Genomic DNA, 22,961 nt, shown 5'->3' on the forward strand with positions numbered 1-22,961 from the left:
CTGGTGTTGAATGTTCTGATTCTGATTTTGAGTGTTCTGATTCTGGTGTTGAGTGTTCTGATTCTGGTGTTGAGTGTTCTGATTCTGGTGTTGAGTGTTCTGATTCTGGTGTTGAGTGTTCTGGTGTTGAGTGTTCTGATTCTGAATGTTCTAATTCTGGTGTTGAGTGTTCTGATTGTGGTGTTGAGTGTTCTGATTCTGGCATTGAGTGTTCTGATTCTGGTGTTGAATGTTCTGATTCTGATTTTGAGTGTTCTGATTCTGGTGTTGAGTGTTCTGATTCTGGTGTTGAGCGTTCTGATTCTGGTGTTGAGTGTTCTGATTCTGGTGTTGAGTGTTCTGATTCTGGTGTTGAGTGTTCTGGTGTTGAATGTTCTGATTCTGAATGTTCTAATTCTGGTGTTGAGTGTTCTGATTGTGGTGTTGAGTGTTCTGATTCTGGCATTGAGTGTTCTGATGTTGAGTGTTCTGATTCTGGTGTTGAGTGTTCTGGTGTTGAGTGTTCTGATTGTGGTGTTGAGTGTTCTGATTGTGGTGTTGAGTGTTCTGATTGTGGTGTTGAGTGTTCTGATTCTGTTTTTGAGTGTTCTGATTCTGTGTTCTGGTGTTGAGTGTTCTGATTCTGGTTTTGAGTGTTCTGATTCTTGTGTTGAGTGTTCTCATTCTGGTGATGAATGTTCTGATTTTGGTATTGAGTGTTCTGATTCTGGTGTTGAATGTTCTTATTCTGATTTTGAGTGTTCTGATTCTGGTGTTGAGTGTTCTGATTCTGGTGTTGAGTGTTCTGATTCTGGTGTTGAGTGTTCTGGTGTTGAGTGTTCTGATTCTGATTTTGAATGTTCTGATTCTGGTGTTGAGTGTTCTGAATGTGGTGTTGAGTGTTCTGATTCTGGCATTGAGTGTTCTGATGTTGAGTGTTCTGATTCTGGTGTTGAGTGTTCTGGTGTTGAGTGTTCTGATTGTGGTGTTGAGTGTTCTGGTGTTAAGTGTTCTGATTGTGGTGTTGAGTGTTCTGATTCTGGCGTTGAGTGTTCTGGTGTTGAGTGTTCTGATTGTGGTGTTGAGTGTTCTGGTGTTCTGGTTCTGTGTTGTGGTTCTGGACTGACTTGTATGATGTTCTCTTTCTCTTTGATCTACAGGGAAAGTGAAAGTGATCAGCTCCAGAGAGACGGTTCCCAAAAGCTTCAAATCGGACCTGCTGCAGCGCTGCCCCTCCGAGACCAAGCTCATCATAGGTCCGACCAGAACCAGCTCTGAGTATCCACTACCAGCCTTTCAGTATCCGCCATGAATTATTCACTAAACACTATTAATTATTAAATATCTACTGAAGGGTTTACTGAAGTATCTATAAATGCTATAAATGATTAGGTATCCAGTATGAATTATTTAGTTTATACTATAAATGATGTATTATCAGTTATGAGGTATTTAGTGTTCACTATACATTATTATTTATTTATTGTGTTACTTAATATTGGAGTTTTCCAGTGCGGAGTGTGAATTATTCACTGTGAGTTATTCAGTATCCACTATGAATCTGTGAGATTGTGTAATGTTTTTTCCCCCTATCTAGACAGTGAGTTATCAGAGGGCTATTAAATAGGCCGTAACGAAACAGTTTTATAAGATAGAGAGATGTTTGAGGAGGATTTGATCTGATGAGACTGATGGGGGGTAATGAGTCTGAAATAGGGGGGTTTATAACGTTGTGAACTCACAGAGGTGTTATCAGAGCGTTTCCGAAGAAGATAACGTAAACAGAGCGAATCCCCTGCAGAACCTGTTCTACCCGTCTCTCTGGGTCTTTCCGACACCTGATCCGGGTCTGAGCGTGAACGTGCCGGTCTGTCCGACCCTCAGGAGGAAATGTGGAGCTCTGTAAACTGACTGGCCCAGATTGTGAAACCTGGCACAGGTCCAGAACCTTCAACTCGGCCCGACTCACAGACCCGGAACCACCACTGTTTATTTATAAACTCAATAGACCATTGTTCTGAAATTAGACCATTTCCACACACACTCACTATCACTCACTGCATCCATATACAGAGCTGTGTAAAAGTATTTCCAGCTAAATCTAATAACTTGATTGTGCCACTCTTTCACCTTGTTGGTGATAACCGTCAACGAGTCTTTCACCTTTCTGTGGAGGAATTTTGGTCCACTCCTCTTTACAGATTTTTTTAAAATCAGAAACTATGGAGGGGTTTCAATCATAAACGTTCTGTTTAAGATCATTCACAGAATCTCAATCAGACTTCGATGAAGCCACTTCAAAACTTTCATGTAGTTTTTTTGAGGCATTCAGATGTGAACTTCCTGGTGAGCTTGGGATCATGATTCTGCTGCAGAACCCAAGTACGCCTGAGCTTGAGGTCACAAACAGATTGACGGTCATTCTCCTTCAGGACTTTCTGGTAGAAAGCAGAATTCATTTACAGAAAGTTGTCAGCAAAGTAGTCATGGTGTTCTGGGTTTTTCTGTGACCTCCTGGATGAGTTGTCCATGCCCATTTGGTGTAATTTCACTCAGTCGGTCACTCCTGGGAAGATTCACCAGTGTTCCATGTTTCTCCATTTGTGAATAATAGCTCTCACTGTAATTCACTAAAGTCCCAAAGTCTTAGACAGGACTTTGTAATCTTTTCCAGACTAATAGATGTCAATAACGTTTTCCTATCTTTTTTTGAATTTCTTCCGATCGCAGCATTGTGTGTGGTTTTTGTGATCTTTTAGCTGCTTCATGTCATCAGAAAGGTTCTATTTAATTGATTTCTTGATTTTACATGTTTTACAGTAACCAAAAAGTGCTTTGTGTATTTACTCAGGTTATCTTTGTCTGATATTAAAGTTTGTTTGATAATCTGTAAAATGTACGGTGGACGAGAAAGCCCAACCCAGTGCAAATTGAAAAGCGCTGCAAAAGCACAAAACACATCCATCAAAATTACAACACAGGCGCAGCAGCTAGAAAAACGCGCTGCAAATAGAAAAACGCGCTGCAAATAGAAAAACGCGCTGCAAATAGAACCACAACACAACGGAAGTGAGTCACAACACAACGGAATTTTCCCGGGGGTCTTCAGTAACGTCTCGGACTTCACTATGTGTACAAAGGACAATAAGTGTCAAACAAGGCGTTTTGTGAAGCAGAACTTTTAATAATATGCACACAACCGTGGTAATCACAGGTAATAAACATAACTTACTTTTCAGAAGCTTGTTTGCCACTTATTGTCCTTTGTATACAGCTGGTACAGCATCTTTTAAGGTCCCCCGGGAAAATTCCGTTGTGTTGTGACTCACTTCCGTTGTGTTGTGGTTCTATTTGCAGCGCGTTTTTCTATTTGCAGCGCGTTTTTCTATTTGCTGCGCCTGTGTTGTAATTTTGATGGATGTGTTTTGTGCTTTTGCAGCGCTTTTCAATTTGCACTGCGCTGGGCTTTCTCGGCCACCGTAAAAATGTAATTATAACAAACAAAATAAATTTGTAGGGGGGAAATACTTTTTCACGACACTGCCCATTAGATATACAGCGAAAGATGGAACTAAAATTAAGCTGTGTTTAGAGAAGAACTGACAGGTTTATGATCTGAAGCAATGCAGCATTACCTGTTAAACATGGTGGAGGTGTTGTTGCATGGGCATGTACAGCTGCTAGCTGTACTGGTGAAGATGTTCTAAAGTGCATAGAGGTCTACGTTTTGCTGAATGGTCAAAACAACATCAGTTAGTTCCCAGACTTCCCGCTTCCTTTTCCTCAAATACACTTATCTGCTGTCTGCTGCATCTAATAGTCTGGCCGGCCTTGAGGAACTTTCAAAACAAGTTTCTCCCACAGCCGAACATCCTGTATCTACCCTAACAACATCTCACATCTACATGTCAGAGCAGCCTTGAACTGTTTAAAGTGACAATTTACCCCCCAAAACAACACTCTGCTCAACATTTTTTGTTCATTAATAACATCCTTTCCTGCATTTTAGACACAAAAAACATTCTGAACACAGCCAGCACAGAGGAGATTTAGGACTAATAATGAAATAAAAACAAATAATAAATAATAAGTTGATTTGAAACAGGTGAGGCATATTTCTCCCTTTACATCCCGTTATATAAGTTATCCATTGAAGAAATTGGAAGGGGTTTCCTATATGTGGTATCAGACAGAGAATCAGAACCTCAGAAACCCAAAAACTCCATCAGAAGAGCTGAAGGAGGAAGAAACACATTATTATAAAGGCTGTTGAATAAGAGGGTACTGGTGATAAAATGTGTGGAGAATTTTAAAATTATATTTGCGATGTTGATGACGTCACCTTCACAAGAGGGAACATTACACCGATTTAGATGAAAATATCATAAATTTAAAGTGTACTTTGTTGTGTGTATTCTGAGCTATAGATCCTAGTCCTCTGAGAGATTTATCTCCCGTGTGTTTAAGGATAAGTTCTGTTTGTGTTTTAACACCCTCAGTTTTCCCACAGGAACGCCCATAGTTCAAACCCATAGTTTAAATCAGGGGGAATCACTAAGTTACAGAACCAATTTGATTCGATTTCTGATTTAATATCAATTCATTTTTAAATATTTCTGTTACAGGTTTAGTTCAGATATCAAGTAACACCTCTAACATACAATTATTAAACATTATTAGTGATGACATAAAAAAACAAGATTAGAGTTATATGAATGTTTTATTATAATTATTTAATGTGTTTATAACACAACAACAGCGTAAATGTGATGTAAATATAAATATATACTCTGCTGGGACACTTACACACAACTTTAGTCTCAGAAAAGACCCTGAAAAAGGTTCTAAATTTATTACAAAAAATGTTTGTATTTATTTTATTTTATTTTACTTAACTTTAGCTTAGCTTTTCTAAAACTACAGCACATTTAGGAGCCAAAGCTAAAGCTGCCACTTTTAAAGTGGAACAGAAAACTCAGGAAAATGCTAAATATGAGGGAGGAATCATAAATTTACCGATTAACCTAACAGGCTATATTACCACTGAGTGAGAAAAATAAACTAGTAGCTAACATTAGCTTAGCTTCATCATGTTTTGGAGCTGCTGGTCTCAACTATGCAGATGGCTACCGTTTACACACATGAAAAAAAGGCTAAAACAGGCTAATTATAAGATCGATATTGAGCTTATACACTGTAAACCCAGAAGTAGTTTGAACTCAAATAAACTTCTAAACATTACTCAACTATTTTGAGTTGACATTTGTGGGCACATATTATACATTCAAACTGAGATCTTTGAGTTGAACCAACTTATAATAACTGAGTTTAGTCTGTTTGGCAGCCTCTCTTCCATTGGTTTCTGTCACAATCTATTTGCATACTGCATGTGTCTCCCAGTTTCTGGCACTCACCTTCAGTGTGTAGTGATTCCTCCCAGGCTAGGTTTAGGTAAACTTGTAGATCACCTATTATGAATAAATGCTTGGTCTTTGTGTTGTTGGCTGTAGAACAAGCATCATTTAATGAGCTGCAGTAACTCTGTGTTCTCACTGTGCTCTCAGTTCTTTTAATTATTTACTGTTTTCTTTCATCTACTTTTCTATGAATATTTAAAAAATAGTTGAATGAAACCAGAAAGAAAAGACTAAATACAAGTTCAGGAAAATATTAATTTTAAATATATATGTATTTGTATCTGTTAAGTTCACTGTACTTAAAAATTATATTACATGAACTTAAAATTTATTAGGTAATCAGTTACAACAAAAGTTTTGAGTTAAGTCAACTTATCGGGTTTTACAGTGTATGAATCAATATTGTATCATTTAAATAAAGATAGATTTTCATAAATAAAAAAAAATGCCAGTATTGATGGTATATAAAGATGTGGTTACACTTCTTCCCAAGGTGAAGTCACTCTTTCTCTCAGACCAAGCTCAGTGTCTCAGACTGCCTTCATTGAGTTTTCAGTGCAGAAGCACGAGGAGCCTGATTGGTTAGTTTGGTTCTGATCTGACTGTTTATGGTTCTGTTTGTTTTCCTGCAGGTCCAGATTGGATCGGTGTTCCGGGGGAGTTACGAGGTTATGCTCGGGCTCATGAGCTGTACGGGAAGCTGCCGTGGGCCCGGCTGCTGGAACCCAGTATTAAACTGGCCAGAGAGGGATTCCCACTGCCGGAGTACCTCGGCCGCTTCCTGCAGCACCCAATGATCAATCCAGTGGTGTTAAAGAGCTCACTATGGTACAGTACCGCACATTCCCTTACCACACACACCTTTACCACACACTCCCTCACCACACACTCCCTCACCACACACTTCCTTATTACACACTCCCTCACCACACACACATTCACTACACACTCCCTAACCACACAATCCCTTACCACACATTTTCTTACCCACACACTCCCTTACCACACACACCTTCACCACACACTCTCTTACCTTACACACTCTTCATCACACCTCATCACACACTTCCTCATTACACAATACCTCACCACAAAGTCCCTTACCACACACTCCGTCACCACATACTCCCTTACCACACACTCCTTCACCACACACTCCCTCGTCACACAATACTTCACCACAAACTCCCTCACCCACACTCCCTCACTATACACACCTTCACCACACACTCCCTCACCCACACACTTTTTTACTACACACTTCCTTACCATAGTCTCCCCTAGGACTGAAGATTTGAGCCTGATGTGTTTGGACAGAAGTGTTAGGACAGGAGGACATTGTGGGACACTGTGGGGTGCTGTGGGCTGATGTTAGTGTCTCTGTGCTGCAGTGAACTCTTCTGCCACCCTGATAAGACCTCAGTCCTCAAAACTGGAGACACACTGCGCTACCCCATACTAGCCAACACCCTGGAGACCCTCGCCAAGGACGGGCCCGGTGCCTTTTACACAGGCCAGATCGCCCAGGACCTGGTCCATGATGTCCAAGCAACAGGTACAGAGTGTATGTGGGGGTTTGTGTGTGTGCTAATTCATTAATTCATCAAAGAAAATATGGGCTGCAGCCAAATGATCAAATTATGTACCACACACTAATACTATAAGCTGTAGGCTACATACTAATAGTAATAGTGCAGATTTGGCAGGTTAATACAGTGAGTATAGTGAGTTTACTTAACTGCATATACACACTGTTATCTATAATACATACTACATACTCAAATTACTATGGATTTGGGACGGACACTTGATGATTTGTTCTATGGATTATGATGGAAACACGTCTCTGCTGTTGGTGTTTCTCAGGTGGATCTCTAACGTTAGAGGATTTGAGTTCGTTCGAGGTTCGGGTGGACGATGCGCAGCGTGTCTCGCTCGGAGAATACCAGATGTACATCCCTCCTCTACCAGCAGGAGGCGCTTTAATCAGCTTTATCCTCAACATCATGCACGGTAGGTGCACCTTCTGCTGGTTTCAGGGGGGACTGCTAATGCACAGGCCAGTGTGCTATGGCCAGGCTCCGCCCTGCACCTGTTGTAAACAATGATTGTTTGGTTTGATTTTGTGTGTTTATGGACCTGATTATGGATGTGCCTGCAGCTCTGGAAAAAAATAAGAGACCACTTAAAAATGGGTGAGTTTCTTTGATTTTACCAAATTGAAAACTTCTGGAATATATTCAAGAGGAAGATGGATGATCAAAAGCCATCAAACCAAACTGAACTGCTTGAATTTTCAGCTCTGCATCTTTTTGTTATTTTACCCATTTCTCATTTTCTGCAAATAAATGCTTTAAATGACAATATTTTTATTTGAAATTTGGGAGAAATGTTGTCCATAGTTTATAGAATAAAACAACAATGTTCATTTTACTCAAACATATACCTATAAATAGCTAAATCAGAGAAAGTGATACAGAAACTGAAGTGGTCTCTTAATTTTTACCAGAGTTGTGTGTTGTACCTGCCTGCTGTCTGATCCTTGCCTAAACCAATCCATTACACCTACAGTATATTAGGCAGGTGGTCGTAATGTTATGACTGATTTATTAATAATAACATCAGAGATTTAAAGACTCACAACTTCATAAGTAATGTTCATAGAGTGTTTGATGGACGCTGTCTGCTTGAAAAATATATTTTTAGTTCACAGGATTGTGAACTAAAGGACTGATTTCTGTCCTGTTTCTACTTTGTGTTTTGTTTGGCTGGTTTCTGTGTTTCTGTCTGTTTCATTTTGAAAAATCAGTTGGCGTTCTGCCTCTAACTAGGCTGAAACTGATCAAGTAAAATGTGTTTCCTGTAAATGCAGAACTCTTGCCAACCTTCTAGAAGTTTCCACTTTTGTGCGGTTGCTATAGTATTGCTTAGTGGCTGCTACGTTATTTTGTGTGGTTATATTGGCATTGCTAAATGGCTCCTGCTTTGTTTCAGAAGGTTGCTGGGGTGTCACTAGATAGTTGTTATAGTATCTCTGGTGGTTGCTGTGGTATACTGTGTGGTTGCTAGGGTGTTGCTTAGTGGTTGCTAGGGTGTTGCAGTGGTGTCCACAGTTGTTGCTAGTAGTACTCCCTATGGTTAGTTGGATGTTATTAGTTTATTTGCGTCATCAAACTTTTAAAACTGTACATCAGACCACAAAGCTGCAAACAAGACCGAATCACCCAATCACATCAGTAATAATTTATAAGAAATTATATATATAAAGGTGCTTTAGAGCAGTGCCACAGGAACCGGTTTGTAAGAGATAAATGATTGTTAAGAAGCTTTAAATCATATGAAAGTCATGATGTAAGCTCTGTTAACAGTGACCTTTATTGTAAAGTGTAACAGAAGAAGCTTTATTGAGTAATAAATAAACACTTCCTGCTCTGATAACAAGCTTTTCCTGATATTTACGGGTGCTTGATGTTTGAACAGTGCTGTGTGTTTATGTTTTAAGACAGTTTCCGTTTACATTTTTTTTTCTGTTTTTCTGTGTTTATTTGTGTTTTTCTTATTATGACCTTAAATAACCCGGCGCCGTTCTCCTGCGTCCACGTTGAGATCCTGTCTGTTTCTTGTGTTTAACAGTGCTTAGTTTGTTGTTAAACTCATGAACCAAATGTTCTGCAGTTAAACTGAGTTTGATTGAAGGCTGTTTCTGAAGTCACTCCTGCTTTTGTGGGTTGTTTGTTGGGTTTCCAGGCTTTGGTCTGTCGCCAGCGTCTCTGCAGGGTGACCAGGCAGCGCTGACCCTCCACCGCTACATAGAGGCGGCCAAGTTCGCCAACGGACAAAAGAGGAACATAAAGGACCCGAAGTTCCACCGCCTGAACGTAAGCGAGTGAATGCGTGGTTTAGTATTCCTCTGCAGCTCTGCTGCTGTCTCTATTCAGACAGTTTAGCTTTAGAGCTTATTGAAAGGGACAAGGGACGTTCCGCCGCTCTCTCTTCAGGTTCTGGTTTCCATGCTGATGGGTCTCTCAGGAGACGGACAGAACTCTCTGCCATTCTGTCTCTGTCTCTCAGGACCAGAATTGGCCCAGTGTAATCAGAACTCTGATTGTTCAAGCAGTTCAAGCGATAGTTCCCCAACAACCCCACCAGCCTCCATCTGGATCTATTCAACACATGCTTTCCTACCTACCTTGTTTAGTCCAAACCAATATAACAGTCCCGACCAAACGACCAGAATTTGTTCTGACTAGGCCAGATCAGCTGATTCATGATCTGGTTGGTTTACAGTGTAAAAATTCTTTACTGAATGGTTCTGACAGAAGTTTATAGAGTCAGGCTATCATCACTCATTAAACAATTAAACAAGAAGAAGAAGAAGAAAAAGAGGTGTTGTGCTGAAATCTGTCTCCCGTGGGTGATGTGCAGCAGTGTCACGCAGCAGTTGGGTAAAACAGATTACAGTGCTTGTGATTCTGTATCTACTGTAACTGTAGATTAACCCTTGTTTATAAACACCAATAAAATGATTCAGAAGGGAATTTGTTACACTCATTCTGCTGCGAGACAAACATTCTCTCGAAGTATAGAGACGCATTCCGGCAGGGGGTCGAATTCGGCACAACCCCTTTGTACAAACCTTATTGTAGCGGCCAAAGTGGACTTTAAGTTTAAATAAATAAAAAATGCTTAAAATCACTTTAAAAGATAAATAATAATTTACTTTAAATGTCTAATTTCATAGATAGATATATTTATTGATTAAAATGATTAATTTTATATAGGATAGTTAAAAGAATGATAATTCATGTTTTTAAGGTTACTTGGATTTGGATTAAAAATGTGTACTGTCTCTGTAAGAACTGACGAGCCGGCATCCTTAGGCTTGCGCTTTTTAGTTTCATTTTCAGATCGCAAGGAACCGTGGAAGCGAACAGTCTTCTTACCTGCTGTTGCTCTTCAACTCCCAGAAACTTTAAACCTTTTTATTTTCATTATAGGATACTTCAGTTAGTTCATTTACGTTTTGTAAGCTTTAAGAAGAACAATAAACTTCGATTATCATTTCAACACCTTGTGGAGTGGATTTATTTAAATTACATGGACATTGGACAGTGGAAACAGTAACTTTGGTTTAGAGAATATCAGCGTAAGGAAAAAGCACTATCCTCGCGGTCTCACCAAGATCAAAGGAGGATTACAACGTTGGAGGGGTTTGCTGAAAGTGGAAAGAAGATTTAGTGAGAGATTAGCCGAGGGACTTCTGAGGCAGCATGATCACGCGCTGCAGTGGTGACCGGTGAGTGGACAAGTGGCTCGTGACTGCTACGTGACTGTCGCAAGTGGAATCGGGAAAAAAAAAAAAAAAAAAAAAAAACAATCATGGCAAACGAGGAGGAAAAGACGGTAAGCCCTCCGGGAAAAAAACGTTTGGTTAAATCAACACAAGTGTCTCTGGAACATAACTTGCAAACAAAATTCAACTCCAGGAGAGCCAAGCTAGGCAAATTGACTGAGAAAAGAAACGAAATGCTTGCTTTAATGGATGATGATGCAAACGTGGAAATTATAACGCAGGAATTGTTGAATAAGTATGGAGAGCTGATAGAAGATTTCAGTAAAATAAATGCTGCTGTTACAGATCTGTACAGTCAGCTTGGATGTTTAGAGAACATGAAGGTAGATCAAAGTGATTGGTTTCAGCCAAGATATGATGAGCACAGTAATTTTGTGCAAGAAGTTAATTCATGGATAAAGGATGCAATGCTTCGCATAGAAGAGTCTAAAAAAGTGAACAGCGAAGTAAATCCTGAAGATAGTGCTTCAGCTACATCCAGAAGGAGTAAAAAAGCTAGGTCTGTCTCCTCTGCTTCTGTTATATCAGCAGCTCGTGCTGAACGCATGAAAGTTGAATTGGAGCAAGCTACTTTGCTAAGCAAGACAGATAAATTGAAACAAAAAAGAGCTCTGGAGGAGCAGGAGTTCAAGCTTAAGGAACAGGAGCTACAGCTCAAAGCTGCAAAAGAAGAATTTGAGTTACAAGCAGAGCTTGATGAAAAGGAGGCAAGATTAGCTGTGCTAAAGAAATATGAAGAAGGTTCATATGTGTCACGAGGCTCTAAAGGCAGTAGAGAAGAGTCACTGATAGCTATTCAGAGACATCATGGCAGCTACAATAGGAGCAGTGGGGCTAGTAATGCATCGCAGCACAGCCATAGTGGAATAGCTAGCAATCCAGCGCCTGTTGCACGACCAGCGCCTGTAACAAGACAAGTGCATCACACTCCAAAGGGCAATTCAGCAAATGCAGATAACCTAGTTTCTGTCATGCAACGCCAAAATGAAATAACTGAGAGCTTAATAAAGCAACAAAAGCTATCTACATTGCCATCACCAAACATTCCAACGTTTAAAGGAGATCCAATGGAATACCGTCTCTTCATGAGAGCTTTCGAGCATCGCATAGAGAGCAAAACTGAAAACAGCAAAGATCGGCTTTACTATTTGGAACAGCACACAAGCGGTCAGCCTAATGACTTAGTGCGCAGTTGTTTTCACATGGACCCAGATCAGGGCTATCCTGAAGCTAAGAAATTATTAAAGGAGCGCTTTGGTGACAAATATAAGATCTCAATGGCATACCTTGACAAGGCTCTAAATTGGCCTACTATCAAGTCAGAGGACGCTAAAGCACTTGAAGCATATGCTCTTTTTCTGACCACCTGTAACAACGCAATGTCAAACTTAGAGTACTTGGATGAGATGGAGAATGCAGCGAACATGCGCACAGTCATCTCCAAGCTCCCATACCGGCTGAGGGAGAAATTCAGGAGTGTCGCCATTGACATCCAGAAAAAAGATCGGCGAACCAAGTTTGAAGACGTGGTGTCATTCGTTACCAAACAGGCTGAAATGGCTGCACACCCTGTGTTTGGCGAAATCTCAGGTCACAGCAGGCGACAACCTGAAAAGACAGCTGTCAAGAAAAACATCACAGCGTTAGCCACTGAAGCTAAAGAGCAGAAAGCAGTGTATAATGTTGATAGTGCTGACAAGACAGCTAAAGAGAAGAAGCCAAACATGAACATGGCTTTCGTGAAACCCTGCATCTTTTGTCAGAGTGATCATACAATGGAACAGTGCAGGAAACTTCAGAAAAAATTGCACAAAGAAAAATTGGAATTCCTTAAAAGCAAGGGACTCTGCTTCAGTTGTCTTACAAGAGGACACATGAGCAGTGCCTGTGAAGAAAAGAAAAGCTGTGAGATGTGTTCAGCTAAACACCCTACGCTGTTACACATAAAGCAGAAACCCAAAGACTTAATGAAAGAAAACACTTCACGGAAGGAACAAAAGGAGGAGTCTTCACTGGAAGAACAAGCTGTGATCAGTGGATTCGTGGATGCTGGGGAAACTTGCTCTCAGACTGGGGCCGGGGGTACAGGAACTGTCCTCGCCATTGTTCCAGTGAGAGTGAAGGCAAAAAAAGGTGACAAGGTGCTAACTTGCTATGCGTTCCTGGATCCAGGCAGCAACGCCTCCTTTTGCACTAACAGGCTAGCTAACAACCTTAACCTGCAAGGAACAAATATTAACATCCTACTTACCACGATGGGAGACCAAAAAGCCGTCTCATGCACATTGCTACCAGACTTAGAAGTCAGCAGTCTGGAAGGTGAAGACTTTGTCGAGCTTAATGGTGTATTCACACAAAGGGCCATACCTGCTAGTCAGGAGAACATTCCAACCCAGGAAGATGTGGATAAGTGGCCACACTTACGGGGTGTAAGGATTCCATCGATCAAGGCGGATATCGATCTTCTGATTGGGACTGACGTCGCGAAGGCTTTGGAGCCAGAAGAGGTTATCCGCAGCGTGAAAAACGGTCCGTATGCAGTTCGTACAGTCTTGGGGTGGACCGTGAACGGGCCGTTGCGTGAAAACATCAGAAGCTGGTCTAAGGATGGACACCCACAGATCCAAATGAACCGGATATCGGTGGCTCGACTTGAAGAATTGTGGACACAACAGTTCAAATATGATTTTCCCGAGAATGCTCGAGGAGAGCAGCTTGAGATGTCGAGGGAGGATCAACTGTTTATGGACAGAGTCACCACATCCACGAAGTTGATCAATGGTCACTACTCTATCGGTTTGCCGTTGAAGAACAAAGACGTGAAAATGCCCAACAATAGAGCAATGACAGAGCAACGAGCGCTCAACATGAAAAAGAAGCTACAAAAAAGCCAGACATTCCGAGAGGAATACGTCAGCTTCATGAACCAGGTGATCAGCCAGGGATACTCTGTTAAAGTTCCAGAAGAAGAACTGAATCGGAGTGATGGAAAGGTGTGGTTTATTCCACATCATGCTGTCTACCACCCCAAGAAGCACAAACTTCGAGTGGTATTCGACTGTGGTGCTTCGTATCAGGGAACCACACTCAATGAGCAGCTTCTGCAAGGCCCTGACATGACCAGCAGCCTGGTTGGTGTCTTAACCCGATTTCGTCAGGAGCTAATTGCAGTCATGGCCGATGTGGAGTCCATGTTCCACCAGGTCAAGGTCCCACCTGAAGACGCAGATCTTCTCAGGTTTTTATGGTGGCCTGACGGGGACATATCGAAAGAGCTGCATGAATACAGAATGGAGGTACACTTGTTCGGAGCCACCTCCTCACCCAGCTGCGCAAGCTATGCGCTGAGAAGGTGTGCCGAGGACAACAGGAATACATTCGATGCAACAGCTGTGGAGACAGTGTTGAACAATTTTTATGTTGACGATTGTTTAAAATCAGTCAACTCAGAACAGGAAGCCATCAAGCTACTCCACGACTTGACGGCCATCTGTCAAACAGGAGGCTTTACACTCACAAAATGGACGACTAACAGTCAAAATGTGCTGTTAACCATTCCGCTTGAAGACCGAGCGACGGAAGTCAAAGATTTAGATCTCGACCAGGACTCCCTCGCCATCAAGAGAGCCTTGGGAGTTCAGTGGTGCATCCGGTCAGATCAATTCAAGTTTCAAGTTAACATGGAGCAGAAGCCTCTCACCAGGAGAGGAATCCTGTCGAAAATGAGCGCAGTCTACGATCCGCTCGGAATGTTGTCACCAGTTATACTACCTGCAAGAAACATCCTGTAAGAATTGTGTAGACAAAGAACAGGCTGGGATGACACCGTGCCAGAACACCTCGCACAACAATGGACTAAGTGGACTGAAGAACTTCTACAGCTCACTGACTTCGGAGTGACTCGATGCTTCAAGCCACCTGAATTCGGCAAAGCTGTGCAAGCTCAATTGCATCACTTTTGTGATGCCTGTGAAACAGGCTACGGTACTGTCACATACTTAGTCCAGAAGAATAGCAGTAACCAAGTACACTGTTCATTCGTCTTGGGGAAGGCGAGGGTCGCACCTCTGAAACCAACTACCATCCCGCGGTTGGAGCTGACGGCAGCTGCCTTAGCTGTGAAGGTGGATGTCATGCTGAAGAAGGAGCTTCAGTTGCCACTGACAGAATCCAAGTTTTGGACGGATAGTACTGCAGTACTCAAGTACATAGCCAATGAGAACATTAGGTTTAAGACTTTTGTGGCAAACAGGATCGCCATAATCCTGCAAGCATCAAACATGCATCAATGGGGCTACGTGAATACTCACTTGAATCCTGCCGATTGCGCCTCAAGGGGTCAAAGTGTGAGGGCCTTCATGAAGAATGAGGTCTGGATTGCTGGTCCCAACTTCCTTAGCAAACCAGAAGGGGAGTGGCCAGTTAACCTCGAACACCAAGAAGAGCTCACAGCTGAGGACCCTGAGGTGAAGAAAGGCGTACTGGTTAATGCTACCACAGTAGAAAGCACTGATGCCATGCAACAACTAATCCACTACTTCTCTTCATGGATACGGCTCAAGAAGGCTGTAGCGTGGTTGACACGCCTCAAGCAAATCCTGGTGAACCTGTCTAGGAAGAGAAAAGAGTTGAAAGGATTGTGCAGTGATGGACAACAGTTGAACAAGGAGATGTTGAGCTACAAAAAGAGTGTCAAACATACTTACCTGACTGTGGAGGACTTGCAAAAAGCGGAGATTACCATTATTAGCCATTGCCAAAACAATAGCTTCCAAGAGGAGATATCGGCACTCCGGAGGAAGGACTCTGTCAAGAAGAATAGTCGAATCTTAAGACTCAATCCACAACTTGAGGAGGGAATCCTTCGCATTGGAGGGAGGCTCAGCCGAGCATCCATGCCAGCTGAAGCCAAGCATCCAATGATCATTCCCAAGAACCATCACGTGGCGGACTTGATTCTTCAGGATGCACATGAGTGCCTAGGGCACAGTGGACGTAATCATGTCTTGTCACACGTACGCCAAAGGTACTGGATCATCGATGCTCCCTCATCAATCCGAAGAATGCTGTCTCGGTGTACTACCTGTCGAAGACAACATGGTGCATCAGGTACACAAATGATGGCAGACTTACCAAGAAACCGAGTTCTACCAAATGAACCACCCTTCACCAGAACTGGCGTGGATCTGTTCGGGCCATTCATCGTCAAGCGGGGAAGAATGTCTGTCAAAAGATACGGGGTGATATTCACCTGCCTTGCATGTCGTGCAGTCCACATAGAAATGGCAGCATCATTGGAGACCGACTCCTTTATTCAAGCTCTACGTCGCTTCATCGCAAGAAGGGGTCAGGTGAAGGAAATGAGATCCGACAACGGGACCAACTTCGTTGGTGCCGACCATGAGCTGAAGAAGGCAATAAAGGAGTGGAATGCTGCACAGATCGAGAAAAGCCTGCTTCAACATGATATCAAGTGGTTGTTCGATCCACCATCCGGATCCCACCACGGAGGAGTGTGGGAAAGAATGATTCGTTCAATCAGGAAAATCATGAATGCTACGTTGAGAGAACAAAGCTTGGACGAGGAAGGTCTTCAAACGTTCTTCTGCGAATGTGAAGCCATTTTGAATAGTAGGCCTATCACTACGCCTTCTAATGACATTAATGATCTAGAAGCTCTTACCCCACAACACTTACTCTTGCTCAAAACTAAACCCAACCTACCACCGGGCGTCTTCGACGAGGATGATACTTACGCACGCAAAAGATGGAGGCAAGTCCAGTACATGAGCGATCTTTTCTGGAAACGCTGGACCAGAGAATACCTGCCTCAACTCCAGAAAAGACAGAAATGGAACCATCCAGCGCGTAACTTCAGCCAGGGAGACGTAGTCTTGATCGTCGACGAGTCAGCCCCCCGAGGATCATGGCTGATGGGCAGAATCGTGAAGATCGTGGTGGATGAGCATGGAATCGTCCGCAAGGTTCGAGTGAAGACGAAGACGAACGTACTTGAGCGGCCGATCACCAAACTCTGCCTGCTTCAAGAAGCAGAATAAAAAGGACCGTTAAGTATATTACTTTTTTTTTTGTAATTGTTTCTAAAATAGAAAGCAATTAGGGGCCGGGTATGTAGCGGCCAAAGTGGACTTTAAGTTTAAATAAATAAAAAATGCTTAAAATCGCTTTAAAAGATAAATAATAATTTACTTTAAATGTCTAATTTCATAGATAGATATATTTATTGATTAAAATGATTAATTTTATATAGGATAGTTAAAAGAATAATAATTCATGTTTTTAAGGTTACTTGGATTTGGATTAAAAATGTGTACTGTCTCTTTAAGAACTGACGAGCCGGCATCCTTAGGCTTGCGCTTTTTAGTTTCATTTTCAGATCGCAAGGAACCGTGGAAGCGAACAGTCTTCTTACCTGCTGTTGCTCTTCAACTCCCAGAAACTTTAAACCTTTTTATTTTCATTATAGGATACTTCAGTTAGTTCATTTACGTTTTGTAAGCTTTAAGAAGAACAATAAACTTCGATTATCATTTCAACACCTTGTGGAGTGGATTTATTTCAATTACATGGACATTGGACAGTGGAAACAGTAACTTTGGTTTAGAGAATATCAGCGTAAGGAAAAAGCACTATCCTCGCGGTCTCACCAAGATCAAACCTCTATACTTATCATTAGTAGATGATGATGACAGAATGTTGTAAAGTGTGAAACTTAACTAACCGTCTAAATAAAGAACATAATACAATGCAACAAACACATGAAACCTGGTTCAGACTTTCAGGTCTTCAAACTCTCCAATACTGGGGTTTGCTATAGAGTTATAGAGGTGTATAAACCCCAGTATTAGACATTAAGGCAACAGACTCATGTTTAATTATCTCACACTACAAAGGGGTCCTAATCTATTGGCACTACTTCTCTACTACAGGGACTAGACAAGCTGTGTGTGTGCATTTGCACGTCTTACAGTGTCTGAGATTACTCACAGTCTGCGGTTATCTCTGTCCTCTCACTGGGGGTTTCATTATAAACCTCAGTGTGTTCTCACTTCCTGTTGGTCATTTCCTGTCTCAGGTGGAGCACCTGACGGACCCAAGTTTTGCTGATGAAGTCAGAGCGAAGATCAGCGATAGCTCCACCCACCCTGCCTCCTTCTACAACATCACGCCCTCCACCGACCGCTTCGGGACCACCCACGTCTCCGTCCTGGCAGCCGACGGTTCAGCCGTGTCCGTCACCAGCACCATCAACCACATGTGGGTTACAGTCAGACCACCTGCAAACACACACACCTGTACACACCTCTACACAAACCTGTACACACACCTGTACACACAGCTCTACACACCTCTACACACACATGTATATGCACCTGCACTCCCACATACTGTCATAAAACACATGTGAGGTCATATGACCTTCACACACCTGTACAAAGCATTCACACCTGTACACACTTCTAAACACACCTGTATCCACCTCTACACACATCTGCATTCACACCTGTACACACATGTACACACATCTGCATTCACACCTGTACACAGAGCTGGATAAACCAAAGCATACATTTGCAGATCTGAACATCCACAATCTTAATAAATAAATAAATAAATAATAATAATAATAATAATAATAATAATAATAACTGACACAATGAAGATTATTATTATGAACACAATACAAAAATATTTGTGTAATGAGTTTTAATTACCATGTTTGTTTGTTTGTTTTGTTTGTGTGTGTGTGTGTGTGTGTGTGTGCGCAGGTTTGGGTCGGCAGTGTACTCGAGTAAGACAGGCATCATCCTGAATAATGAGCTGGCAGATTTCTGTAACAGAGTGAATTCAGTGTCTGCAGGTGACTACTAACTCTATGCTACTGACTCTACTCTACTGACTCGACTCTACTTACTCTACTCAATTAACCTGACTCTACTGACTCGACTCTACTGACTTTACTCAACTAACCCGACTCTCCTGACTCTACTCAACTAACCCGACTCTACTAACTCTACTCCCCTAACCCGACTCTACTGACTCTACTCAACTAACCAGACTCTACTAACTCTACTCCCCTAACCTGACTCTACTGACTCGACTCTGATTGGATGTTGGGCTGTGCTAATCTTGCTGTCTCTCTGCAGGGGAACAGCCTCCGTCCTCCATGGCTCCGACCATCCTGCAGTCTAAAGACAGAGAGCGGGTTCTGGTGATCGGAGGATCCGGGGGGAGCATGATCACCACCGCCATGGCCATGGTTAGCGGCACCTACAGGCCATGCATCTCACACACTTCACCAAACACAGTCCATTAATCTGATTAGGGCTTTCAGGCATCAATCCCATCATGCACCACCGCAAAACCACCACAGGGGGGCGCCAGAGCTCTGTCTTATCTGAGTTCACTGCACTGGAGTTCAATAGTTTATATAACATTGTAAAACATATTCAGTATATTGGGAAAATGTATTTTTGGCCTTTTTCAAATATATATTTTAATACATTTTAAATATATGTATTGTCCAAATGAATTGCTTAATGAATGAATGAATGAATGAATGAATGAATGAAAGTGTAAGACAGGATGTGAAGCAGGATTAAACTGTGGTTCTCTGTTTTCAGTCTATAATGAATCGGCTGTGGTTGGGCATGAGTCTGGAGGAGGCCATCAGTGCTAAGGTGGTGTTTGTAGATTCACAGAACAAGGTCAACTTTGAGCCTTCCTTCGATCAGGTAATGTCCAATTAACACACCTGTCCTTTTAATGATACTGATAATGTACATTTGTTTTAGATCTCATATATAATAAAAAAAAAATCGAATAATCAGCTGAACTGATGTTTAGCTGTTTTGGTTTAATAGTTCAGTCAGACTCATTCATTCAACTCACAAAACTGACAATTGTTCTCTTTAATGAGATTTTTAATTCAGCTGAAAAGGTGGAAAGTAATGAATTACATTTAAACACGTTTCTGTAATTGAGTGGATTTTAGTTTTTAAAATAGGTAATTTTACTTTTACTCAAGTACATTTTAACACAAGTAATTTATTTCACTACATTGGAAAACTCCCCGTTACTGAGTAAAAAATAAATTGCTGTAAAAAAAACAATTGTCGGAATTTAAAACAAATAGCTGCGCATGCGCCGGTGCACGGATGCCTTTTAGACATTAAACAACGCTGAACTAAACTGGAGACATATCAAACTGCCTAGGGAAGCTAACAAGTTAAAGGAGCTGCGCTACGTTACGTGCTTAACCTGCGTCCACAAATAGAGTTTTCCTTTCTGAAAGTCTTGGTGGTGAGAGAAATGCCTCAGGCAGCGCAGCTGAACTTTTCCCAGCAGTGTTTGTTACAGTTAGCAGGAGAGACACTGTATGAATCAGCTGTGCTCGGGGGAACCGGTGTTCTGTCATGTTATGCTACCCATCAATATGTGCTTCTTTACGGCACTGCGCATGCGCCGACCAACAGTTTTTTTTTGTATGATTTCATGTTTTTAATGATATTTCCTCATAAGTTTTTATTGGAAACATTAAACAATTTGCTTGAATGTAAAAAAAACATGTAAATAGCAGTTAAAGCAAAAAAAAAGTAAAAAATTAATAATGAACTGTAAAACTATAAAAACACGGTTTATAGTCACCTATATGACCATAACCTTTTAACAGTAAAGAAAAAAATGGATCATAGAAACCTATGTCAATATGCCACTTGTTCTTGAAAATGTTTTGGGGGGTGGTCTGAACAAATACTGCCTGAAAGGTCCAAATTATTATGTGGAATAATAATTTATATATATATTAATTAATAATTATTAATTTATGATTTTTTGTACTTTTTTACATCAAATAATTTAAAGTAACTATGTAACTTTTACTCAAAGTACATTTTAAATTGAGTACTTTTTTACTTTTACTCGAGTAGATTTTTAGATGGGTACTATTACTTTTACTTGAGTAGAATTTTAGCAAAGTAATGGTACTTTTACTTAAAGTTTTAAATTTACTTTACTCAATTGCAGTCCGAATGCAAGAGTTTTATCACTGAGTTTCTCCCCCTGAGAAACTAATTCTTGCAATTTTGAGTTTTCTTAACTTTTTAATTTTGTTGGTTGTTGATTGGCTGGTCAGACAATGTGCATTTGGAAGGTGGTTCTGGTTCTGGTTCTGTTTGTGTGTGGGTGACCGATGTATCTGTGTTCTGCAGTCGCTCGTGAAGAAGCTAGAGTCCCTGGGTCACACCATCGGGCAGCGGGGATACTTCCTGAACGTGGTGAACGCCGTGGAGAAGGAGGGCGGCTGCATCAGCGCCGTATCCGACAAACGCAAGAACGGTGTGGCAGCGGGGTACTGACCCGAACCCGCACCTGACCAGTGAACTACCATCCAACACACACTGACCCTCATCCAACCCTCACCCGCCAAGAAACAGCCAGAACTTCTACTGCTGCACTGAGCAAGTCACAAGAGGCGGTTCCTTAGCACAGACTGTCCAACACTGGACCATCACTGTGATTGGACTGTGTATTCTTTGGAAAACCACATTAGATTAGATCATCAAATCGATACCCAACAAATAATACCCCTCTAACCAATGATTAGAGTGAATTACAGATAGAACACTACCCTCCAAAAGTTTGGGGCCAAAAATAAAATAACATACCAAGAAGTTGATAGCTCTAATGTAGCGAATGTGTATCTGTGTGAATGTAATGATGATATATTAGAGTGAAAGAATAATACGTTTATTGGGTTAAACTCTTATGTAACTGAAAGGAGGTTCTAGTTTCCTGTGTGATCCTCTATCCTGGATATAAGATGAGATTGAGACGGTTGGGTATGGTGGAGGTGTACAGGTTCCTTAAGGATCCTGCAGCACATTTACTTACAGATGTTGCTACAGTTGGACCTGTAGATCCTGTTCTACACTCATAGGTTGAAGCTGAAGCTGCAGCGTCCCAGCTGCTCCATAAATGCTGGATTGCTGATAAATCTGGAAACCGAGCAAAACAAGGAAGTGGAGATGTTCCGGGGAAACCCTTGCAGTGTGTGGGTGAGCATTATCCTGCTGAAAAATGTTATCAGCAGGCATCAGCACATGTGTCTGCAGGATGTTCTGCACATATCACTGAGCTTTTAATGTTCCTCATATCAGTACTAGGGGTGACAGACTGTCGTATGAGATGCTCCTCAGATCATCAATCACAGCAGCAGTTTGTTTTAGCAGTGTTTCGCTCTACAGCAAAGGCAGAATTGAACCGTCCCCATGAGAGCATTCTTCTTTGTCCCCAAACTTAAGAGAGGTGGTGTTCTTCACAGGACCTGAGAAACTGCTGAGAACCGAGTCAATCCCCACACACAGATAACGTCTTTGTTCTTAAAGACTCCTGGCTTAGTAAATACTGACCTTAACAAACGTAATGCTCATAACGCACAAATCACAGGTGGCGCTGTTTCCGATGCAGCTCCGCAATGAGACATATGAAGAACAACAAAATAACCATCATCTAACGTGGAACTCAGTTTCTAATCTTAACTGCTGTGTAAATGTAACTGTTGCCCGACCCTTAGCGCCCTCATGTGGTCAGTGGAGGAAAATATGAAAGAATGTGAATTAAAATGTGAAATTAATCAAAGCTTGTTTAATGTAACCTTTTATACTTTTGAGAACTTAGCGTATTTTTTTACACTTGTTTTGTGATTTGTTTTTTACAATCATTATGAAATGTTTCATACTTTTGATTTTTTAGCATATTGTACTGTATTGATTTTATTAAAATTTAGATTTATTCAAAGAATGTTTTGTCATTATTTTTAGCGTCAGTTTAGCTCCACCCTTTCATCTTACAGTCCCACCTGTTCAGCCAACAGCAGATTATAGCTACACCCATTCAGTCTACAGCAGTTTGTAGCTCCACCCATTCAGCCTACAGCAGATTATAGCTACACCCATTCAGTCTACAGCAGTTTGTAGCTCCACCCATTCAGCCTACAGCAGATTATAGCTACACCCATTCAGTCTACAGCAGTTTGTAGCTCCACCCATTCAGTCTACAGCAGATTATAGCTGCACCCATTCAGTCTACAGCAGTTTGTAGCTCCACCCATTCAGTCTACAGCAGATTATAGCTACACCCATTCAGTCTACAGCAGTTTATAGCAGTTTATATCCATCAGTTCAGGAAAT

At 41.5% G+C, this 22,961-nt stretch overlaps 1 protein-coding gene across 1 annotated transcript in view; it reads left to right on the forward strand.

Moving 5' to 3' along the window:
* ggt5b (gamma-glutamyltransferase 5b) overlaps nucleotides 1-22,545 on the forward strand; it is a 33,787-nt gene extending 11,242 nt beyond the window's left edge. The window contains exons 3-12 of the mRNA XM_049468383.1: nucleotides 1,140-1,235; nucleotides 6,029-6,224; nucleotides 6,788-6,951; nucleotides 7,263-7,409; nucleotides 9,144-9,274; nucleotides 17,846-18,027; nucleotides 18,540-18,631; nucleotides 18,918-19,030; nucleotides 19,395-19,505; nucleotides 20,982-22,545. Of these exons, the coding sequence (XP_049324340.1) occupies nucleotides 1,140-1,235; nucleotides 6,029-6,224; nucleotides 6,788-6,951; nucleotides 7,263-7,409; nucleotides 9,144-9,274; nucleotides 17,846-18,027; nucleotides 18,540-18,631; nucleotides 18,918-19,030; nucleotides 19,395-19,505; nucleotides 20,982-21,128 (1,379 nt within the window). The 3' untranslated portion in view covers nucleotides 21,129-22,545. The remainder of the gene's footprint in view (nucleotides 1-1,139; nucleotides 1,236-6,028; nucleotides 6,225-6,787; nucleotides 6,952-7,262; nucleotides 7,410-9,143; nucleotides 9,275-17,845; nucleotides 18,028-18,539; nucleotides 18,632-18,917; nucleotides 19,031-19,394; nucleotides 19,506-20,981) is intronic.
* Nucleotides 22,546-22,961: the final 416 nt, after the last annotated feature.

This window comes from Astyanax mexicanus, chromosome 20, assembly GCF_023375975.1.
Source record: "Astyanax mexicanus isolate ESR-SI-001 chromosome 20, AstMex3_surface, whole genome shotgun sequence".
NCBI lineage: Eukaryota > Metazoa > Chordata > Actinopteri > Characiformes > Acestrorhamphidae > Astyanax > Astyanax mexicanus.